At 50.2% G+C, this 9,192-nt stretch overlaps 1 protein-coding gene across 1 annotated transcript in view; it reads left to right on the top strand.

Moving 5' to 3' along the window:
* Positions 1–9,192, top strand: part of BCOR (BCL6 corepressor) — a 40,938-nt gene that overhangs the window by 20,401 nt on the left and 11,345 nt on the right. Inside the window, exons 9-10 of the mRNA XM_009888369.1 lie at positions 2,526–2,854; positions 3,204–3,473. Of these exons, the coding sequence (XP_009886671.1) occupies positions 2,526–2,854; positions 3,204–3,473 (599 nt within the window). The remainder of the gene's footprint in view (positions 1–2,525; positions 2,855–3,203; positions 3,474–9,192) is intronic.

Raw genomic sequence — 9,192 nt, 5'->3', positions numbered from 1 at the left:
GGCTGGGCAGGCAGGAGGAGGCAGCTGCCGGGGTGGGAGCCGAACAAGCGAGCATTCAGGTGACGCAGCGGCAGCTGCTTCCCTGTGTGGACCTCTCCGCAAGCCCGCTCCTGCGGGAAGGGAGGCAGGTCCTGCTCTGAGTCAGACTCGCCACAACCCACATCAGTTGGAGGCCTGGGTGTTTTTGGGTTTTTGGTTTAGGTTTTTTTGGTTTTTTTTGTTGTTTTGTTTTTTCCATGGATATTTGGGGATATTCCTGCTCACTCTTGTTTTTCTTCTCCATTCACATGTGTAGTGGTCAGAAAGATGGGGTGGGATTCCAGGATTAATCACTTGCCTTTTTTTTTTTTTCTCTGCCTGTATGTCTTGCCTTTCCCAAACTAATGCTTGGCTTTTTCTGGATGGCACTGGCCTCTTGCAATGTTACTGATCCCGAAGCTCCTGGGCATAGCATCGCTACTCTTAGCTGCAGTGCACATTTAGGCTGGTGCCTGCTGTCACCACTGTGGAGGGTCAAAGTGGAGCACAGGGTTTATGTGGAGCTTGCAGGCTGGAGTACGCATTTTTTGTGGTGATTAAACTTCTGCTTTTAATGTCTCAGCGTCCCTGCATGGGAAACTCTGCAGTTCTTTGACGTAGGTTTCTCTTCCTGTGTTGTTTTTTTTTTTTTTTTCCCTCCATCCTTTTGGTATTTCTGTCTTTCTGCAGACCTGTGAGCTTTCTTTCTTTCTATTCTAGTTTTTCTACATGCAGCAATTTCTTACTTCCTTCTGCCTTCACCAGACCTCATCACTGCTGCTTTCCATCTTCGCAATTTTTTTTTAGTAAGTGATTAAGTAGATAATGATGATCCTTCTGTATTGGAATTGGGCTTTTTGCGTGCTATTCCAATTAGGTTAGTTGGGAGCAGGAGAATTACACACTCCTTCCTTCACGCTGTCTGCAGAGTTGGAAAGACAGCTTCGCATTTGTAGGCTCAGCCTACGAGGAGGCGCCTTCCTTCAGGCTTGCAAAGCCTAAAAAACTTACTGGATTTTTGCTGAACAATCTGCACATCGTGTGTCCCGTAAATTCCCTGACATCTGTTTGGCAAGCCGTGGTATGCATCTTTTTCTAGAAAGTGGCTTGAAAGAACTGAGGGATTTCTGTTTTCATCTTTAATCTAGAAAGCCTTCTGCAAGTTGCTTTCACAGATCTATTTAGAGAAGACAAAAGTGTGAAGCTGCCCACCAAGAGGATTCTAGATTTTATTTTCTTTTTTACCGACTGGCTCTACATCGAGTCTCTTTATTTAAAGGTCTCTCTTCTATGAGCCAGCTGCCTCATTTGCTCCTGCCTTCTCTTCTGTTCTGAAAGTAGCATCACTTCAGAGACTTCTCGGAGCAAAGGAGTGTCTTTCAAGTGCTCAGGGTTTTTTTCCACACCTTCCCTCCGTGGTGTGGTATTGTTTGGCTGAAGTGTCCCTTCCTTTCCAGCAACCTTTAATTTTTCTGCAGAGGAGTTGGTTCTGAGGTCACCTCAATTCTCTTCCCAAGGGAAATTCAGACTATAAAAAGTCAACTTTCCTGTCCTTGTTTTGTTGTAAACCTGCTTGCACTCTGGAAAAAAAAAAAAGAAAAAAAGTAACCATGCTTTTTGCATGTGGCCCAGATTGTGGGATCCAGCTTGTTAGAGCCAAACCCTGGAGAAAACCCATCCCTGCCGGTATCTCGCCACACGCAGCCGAGCAGTGCCCTGAGATCCCCGATGTCCCAGGGCTTTGTGGTCTCACAGAAAGACTCACTTGGAGTTCTTGGGAAAACACAGCCGAATGCTTTTCCCCCCAAAATCCCCGCGCTTTCTGACAGAGGGTTTGCACGGGACTTCTGCAGGGACGCTCCTTGAGTAGCCTTTCCTCTCTTGGTTTGCCGCTCAAGTAAAAACGCTGCCAAGGAGATGTTCCCCGTCTTATTGCTGTCTTGGGGCTAAGCTCAACATTCCTCCCGCACTGTCCCATTAAGACCTCATCCGTGCTCCCACCTCTCTTGCTTTCCCCTACTCCCTCCTCCATCCATGTATCTGCCCTGCGACCATCCCTAGCCCACGGTGGGCAAGCCCGGCCGGGCCCAGGCTGCCGGAGGAGTTGGTTCCCCTTTCAGATAAAGCAGTTCCAGGTAAGGAGGCGAGTTGTTTTTTTCCACCCTCCGGCAAGGCGGTGCGGTGGCAGCTTCCCGCTCTGCCGCCGGCGGCGGGGCTGTGGCAGCACCGAGCTGGCACGGCACAGCACCGTACAGCCTTCGCCGTACCCCGGCACCCGGCGCGGGGCGTTTCATTTTGGGATTTTTATCAGAGCGTTATAACTGTTAACGTAATGTTAACTGGCACGATGCTATTTACAATTTGAATGTGGAACGCTTAAAATATTAATGGTTTGGAAATGTAATTGGTAGATCTCTTAAGCAGGCGAGGAGCTTGTGTTAAGTGCTAGCGATGTGTTTTCCTTTTAACACACCATGCAATGTGTAATGCCTTTCCTTCCCATTTAGGCTTGCCCGTATTCCCAGTGTCTCCGCACATGAAGAGCCTTTCATCCAGCAATGCAAACAGCAAAAGGCAGGCTCAGCCAAGCTGTACTCCAGCCTCGAGGTTGGCTGCCAAACAGCAGAAAATTAAAGAAAGCCGGAAGACAGATGGGCTGTACACAGACGAAGAGGAGGATTTCCAACATGCATCTCTGCTGCAGAAATACAGCGAGTGTGAGAAGCCATCAGGGAAACGTCAGTGTAAAACAAAACACTTGGCACTGCAGGAGAGGAGAAGGAGGTCATCTCTGACAGGGGATGACACCACAGATATCGAAAATGCTGAAGATAAGGTATCTTTATTTAGACTTAATTGTCCACCAGCCTCTCGGAAGGCAGTGCCAGCCTGCTTAAAACCAACGCGCTGTCATGCATGCAGGGTAGCGGGGATTGCATTCAAATTCATCTCTGGATGCTTTGCACATTTTGTGTTTGCTTTTCCTAACCCAAGCTTAAAGGCACTATTGCAGGGGGGTCAGGCGTCTTGCATATAAAAAGCTGTAGCAGGGCCTTTCTTAAAGAATTAAAATACGAGTGGAAAAGTGTAATTCTTTGCTGGCGAAGTACAATCCCATCGCTGTATTGTATAAATGAGGATTAAAAAAAAAAAAAAAACAACTCCCACAATAATGGTTTTGACAGGTCACCGTAACGAGGAAGGTCAGGAAGCGACCAGAGCCCGCTTCAGACGGCGACTCCTCGCCAGCCAAGTCGTACGAGCAGAAGCTGTATGATCGCCTGCAGCAGACTCCCTCGTCACTCCCCGTCTCACAGCCCCCCCAGCTGCCCATCGCCAGCCCCCCTCAGGAGACCACCCCCAGCCGGCCCATGCCGCCCGAGGCGCGCAGGCTCATTGTCAATAAGAACGCGGGAGAAACGCTGCTGCAGCGGGCGGCACGCCTGGGATACGAGGTAAGGGTCCCTCGCCCCCATCCTGGCCGATGTTGGTTTTGTTCCAAGAGTTAAAACCCTCTTTTCCCGTTTTATAGATGAGGGTCCGGGGGCAGCTGGCTGCGGGAATGGGTCCCCACAGCTGGCAGGGGCGCAGGGCACGCAGTAGGATGAGCAAAGGGTAAAGTTTTATCAGTAACCCTTGCTTCCGTTCAAATATAAGCCATCTGCAAACAGAATTAATGTCTTTTTTATTTTTAAAGTAGTCTTCTTTACGGTGGTCTTTAACGAGCTGTGCGAGTTTTGCTTTTGTTGTTTGTGATGAGCATGTAGTTTAGGAAGAAGGGTTTCCTTTTTTTCTCCTTTTCTCTGACGGGTATCTGGTATGTGACATGGGATTTAGCGCTTGGAGCGTCCTGGCATGATCAGATGCGTCGTAGGACTACTCTGTGTGCTTTACGCTCGGAGTCTGGAGCTGCTCGGTGTAGCTGGAACAATGTTGTCTAATGAAGCGGGGCCCCCTGTTGCCACAAAACCCAGAAACCCGCGAATCCTCTAGCTCTGCTGTTTTGAAGCACGCTTTTATTGGGGAAATACGGGCATGTAGGTATGGAGCGTCATCGTTGCTCAACTTCAGATCTCGTGAAGAGGTGTTTGATTGCAGCGAGTGGTGGCTGCTGCCTTTCGGGGCGGCTGCAGGGCTCGCCTGGGTGGTAAGAGGACCGCTTGGACCTTCAGAGCTGGGCTTGAGCCCCGTGCTTGAAGGTGGCATCAACCCAGGCCCAGGTGGGGGCTCCCCAGCCTCAGGGGTTTGTAGAAACCTCAAAATGCCCTTTGTACAGCTGGAGAGCTTCGTGTGGAGAAAGAGAGGCCTTCTCCAGCTCTGGAAGGCACAGTTTGTTGGAAAGGTTTTGTTTACCCTAGACAAAGGCTTCTTCTAACCCAGGGCACTTCAGCTGTAGCTGGGAGGAGGAGAAGTGGTTGTTACAACGTTGCTATGGTAATCTCCGTAATTTAAATGATTTAATTTCCTACGGACCTAAAATTTCCTACGCATCTAAAATCAAAATGTGTGGTAACGTGTGCTCCGAGCTGTCAGTATGTATCCTCCTTTGGCAGGGTGTCTGTCGGGGCGAGCACTGCTCACGTGCAGCAGGAGGCTGCCGTGGGATGCTTGGGCGCTTTGCTTTCTGCGCCTGGCGTGCTCTCAATGGGACCAGCCCCGAAACTTAGTGGTGGGCTCAGGTCTTGCTCAAGCAGGGGCTGAGGGCTCTCTGTGTGCTTTGCTGATATAGCAGGAGCTGTCTGCAGCGCTGACCCTTACCGGGCTGGTTGCAGAAAGTCAGGGTGCCAGGGCCCTGGGGTAAGCCCTGTGTTCCCATCATCAACTGATCAGGGGTATTCTGACTTGAGTTCACCCAAAAGTTCAAGCAAACGAGGGATGAGGGGGAATGGCTTCAACTGGAAGAGGGCAGATTTAGATTAGATATTAGGAAGAAATTTTTCACTGTGAGGATGGTGAGGCGCTGGAAGAGGTTGCCCAGGGAAGTTGTGGATGCCCCATCCCTGGAGGTGTTCAGGGCCAGGCTGGATGAGGCTTTGAACAACTTGGTCTAGTGGGAGGTGCCCCTGCCCATGGCAGGGGGGTTGGAGCTCGATAATCTTCAAGGTCCCTTCCAACCTAAACCATTCTATGATTCTGTGAAACACCATGTTTTTAATAGGGCTAAATATTCCAGTGGTTTGACTAGATGGTTCAGCCGGCATTGACACTGCAGCAGTGAGTCTTGTTAGTGGAGTGTGGGGTAGGAGAACCCAGTGGGACAGAAGGGAGAGCCTGGTCCCTGTGCCCAAGCTGCTGCCGGGATATGACATTGGCCGTGTCTTTAAAGGACTGGAGCAGTGGGTGGCCACACCACCCCGTTAAGGCTTCATTTGGCCTGTGGTGAGCTGTGATAGTTTGGTCAGCCATGGAAGCTCTGTAGCTGTGTTGTTTTTCTTGCTAGCGACCAGACTACTGCAGTTATTAGAAAGCTGAATTCCCTCTGTTTCCAGAACAATTAGAGTGGTCAAGAAGTAAAAAATTCCTCTATTTAAAGGGAAAAAAAAAAAAACAAAAAAAAAAAACAACAGGGGTCAAGGTAATTTGCTGGTTTGCGACCTGTGGCAGCTGCATGCATCTTTTGTTTACTTTGATGGCTCCAGTGTGGTGGCCAGGGGCTGATGCTGAAGTGGAAGCTCTGGATGCTCATGGGCACGTGGGGACTTCTCCTAGCTTCTGCAGTGGCGGCAGGAAGCCCCGTGGCGAGTGGGCCTGCGCCACCGGGGCCATGGCTTGCAAAGGGATGCCAAGTGCTGGTGCAGGGCTGGGAGCTGGAAGTGGCCGGCAGTGCCGGGCACCACCGAGCCCCAACGGCGGCAGGGGTGCTGTGGTGTGGGGCAGAGCGGCACCAACGGCTCTGCCCTGAGACCGGGTGAGGAGCTCTGCCTGCCCTTGGCAGCCCACCTGCGTGGCAGGGATGGCCGGCGGCCCTGCAGGGGTCCCACTCCAAACCCAGTGGCAGCACTGGCTACTTCTGCATGCAAAGGTGCTGGCGAGCTGTATGCATCGCTCCTGGATCCACAGGGAGCCCAGATGCTGGTAGCTCAGGTGTCCCTGCCACACTCTCAGTTGCACAGTATGGATGTGCCCCGGATAGTTGCGAGGAGGGGGACACACATACGTGGTTGCGATTTTGCATGTAAAAGCTGACGTGAGAATGAAATGTCAGAAGGACAAATGCGGCTTGTGTCTGGTCAGATAAATGGCAGGGCTGCAACCAGCAAGGCTACTTAAAGACCGTGCGGCAAATGGTCTTTGGCTCTAAAAATCCATACGGTGTGAGCAAAACCCCGCCGGAGCTGGTGGGAAGCTTTGCCTTTTCTTCGCCAGGCCGTGCTTCATCAGGGTGCGAGCAGCCCGTCCCAGTGTATGGGCGCTCTCGAATCCATTCTGTTTTCCCCATTTGAAACAAATGACTTGAGATAATAGTAGTCTTAAAACTGTAATTTACTTTTTGTGAAGGGGGAATTATAGGGAGTGTAAAGTCTTTCGGGGGGGAAAAAAATTACAAAAGGCTTGTGTAATGAATTTGATGGGAGAGGAAACACTGGCTGTCTTTGTGCCGCTTGTTGCTTTTCGGTGTGCGTCTGGACTTGGAAAGTTCTCTTGTGAATTTGGGATTAAATCCTGCCTGGGAAGGCAGTGAAATCCGAGGAATGTGTGGTGTGTGGTAGGGGAAAGATGGTATTTGTTTCCAGGGGCTTTAAACACTCATGAAGACGGGGGTTACCCAGGCAGGGGGAGAGGGTTTGCCCTAAGGGTGCCTCACGCTAGGGTCTGGCCCTGGGTCTCTGGTGGCACAGGAGCTCCTGAGCATGGTCCTGCCTTTGTGCAGCTCCCCTGGGGCTCTCGCGCCCCGCCAGGGGACCAGCATCCCTTCTGGGGTTTGGCAGGGTGCTGCGGGGAACCTTTATGGCTCAGTTTATAGTGCCTTGCCCAAGGGCCATGTTTTGAGGTTGGGTGGAGGGGAATAGTGCTTCTTGGTGGTGGCATGTGTGCCCAGGGCATGGGGGGTGCCCAGGGGGATTCTGACCCCCTTCCCTGGGAAAAGGGGCAGGAGCGCTGCTGCAGAGCACGGGTGGGAGAGACTAAAGGGAAGGGGCACCTCTTTGCAGATGAGGACGGAGCACGTGTATTTGCATGCACCTTTCAACGTTGCTGTTCGCAATTGGGCTAACGAACTGCAGGCAAGCAGAAGCGGCGGTGGCAGAGATCTGTTGCCTGCAAGCGTGACTCTTTGGATTAACGGCGAGCGGTTTTTCAGATTGCTGGTTTAAATAGAGCACCTGAACAGACATTAAATTGCCCCGTGGCACTTTCACAGCCTTTCTCTAACGTTAGCGAGAGATGCTTACGAAACCAAAAGTGTGTTTGTGGCACCACATGTTCCTACATTCGGCAGCGATGGCTAATTTTTTTGTAAATTGAATAAATCATGTTAAAAAAAGTTAATGAGGCATTTAATTAATTAACAATGTAGAGTTTTATGGTCTTTATGGTTACATTTTGTGGTTAATGACATTCTTCTTATAGCCTCTTAGCACAAAATTGCCCGACAAAATTAGCCTTTTCGGCCAGTAGTAGGAATTCCACCCTAGGACAATCCTTTCCTTTTTACAAAAATAGATGAAAGGTTCTTTTATTTTGAGTTGCAGAATCTATTTTAAATGGTAACTGCATGCTAAAAGTGGAGCCGAATATGGCAGCTGCTTCTGCTACCTATATCCATCTGCTAATTTGCCTGGTGGGGTGGTCTGGTTTTGAAGGAAAATTCATAGCCTCGGGGTATAATTTTGCACAGCCCTTTCTTATGGGCTTGAGCGAGTGAAGGGTAAAGAGCCTCCGTTCTGGACTGATTTTTGGCCTTTGGGATCGTTAGCAGGAACATGAAGAGCCCCTGTTCGGCGAGAGGCTGGACTGTGGGGATCCCAGGTTAAACCAGTGGGTGCATCATGTGTAAGTGGTGGACCGTCTCTGTCCCGGCGGCAGATGATGGGGATGCGCTGGCGCGTGGGACGGGCAGCTCATTAGCTCCCCGCTTTAGCCTGGTTAGTGAGGGCCTGCTAAAAGAGCAGCTTCATGCTGTATCCTGGATACCAGCTCTCGGGTCAGGTACACCCAGAGCACAGATTATTGCGGGCTTTCCGGGAGATTTTGAAATGGGAAGCATAAATGCATCTCACCCAGCAGTTGTTTTATTCTCTCGTTTCGGCACAGCAAACGCTCACCCCCTCCGCACCTCCATCCCGCTTTGTGAGGGTGTCGCTCAGCCTTCCAGAGGAGCAAATGCAAAATTAACGGCTTGCCACTCATCTGGGAACACAGGGTCTATTTTATACATGGAGCATCACTTAGAAATGCATTTGTGGTTTGTTTTTTTTCTTTTTCTTTTTTTTTTTTCCTTTTGCATCTGGCACACATGGAGGAAGACTCTCACTATCCTAAATTTTTGGTTGAGTGATGGAGCAGTCATTGTTTCAAGGCCGCGCGACAGCGTGGAGCTGAGTCTGGCCCAGGCTCTCGACCGTGGTATATTTGACTGCAAGATGAATTGTGTTAAATTCACATGGCTTCCCATGGCGCTGGGCTCGTTATTGGAACCTGGCACCTGGCTTTAGTTCTGCATGCAGAAAACCAGGGTGGGTGAAAATGGGATTTCCCTGATCTTGATAGAGCCGGGCTTTTTTTTGTTGTTGTTGTTTGCTGGTAGCAAACTGTCCTTTGTGTGTCTTAAATGTGTTTTGTTTCGGGTCATGCGCTTTTTCTTTTTAAAATCAAACTGACGTCGGCTGTGCTGCTGTTGTGCTTGCAGAATTTTCTGCTAAAAAATGCAGATGTCAGAGTAAAAACCTTCCTGCTAGCTTTACGCGTGGAAGTTTTGAGAAATGGAAAGCTGTGAGTTTTGTCTGCGAAATTTGCACGTTCCCCCGCTGCGACGATTCCTGGTGTTGGGGGCTGCAGGAAGGTCCCTGCGGGACGTGGAGCTCTTGGTGCTGCTTTGCACAAGCTAGGCTGCTTGTGGGAAGTCGTGGTCTCTGCTACATCTCCTGAATAAACACAACTTTCAATCGCTCCCCCTTTTCTCTTCCTTTTGACTGACCCATCCAAAAGAGAGTAATTTAGGCATATCGTAGGGAT

This window comes from Charadrius vociferus, unplaced genomic scaffold (genome assembly GCF_000708025.1).
Source record: "Charadrius vociferus isolate BGI_N301 unplaced genomic scaffold, ASM70802v2 scaffold206, whole genome shotgun sequence".
NCBI classification, from domain to species: Eukaryota; Metazoa; Chordata; class Aves; order Charadriiformes; family Charadriidae; genus Charadrius; species Charadrius vociferus.
The sequence above is the reverse complement of the archived record's forward strand: the minus strand, read 5'-3'. Positions and strand labels throughout refer to the sequence as shown.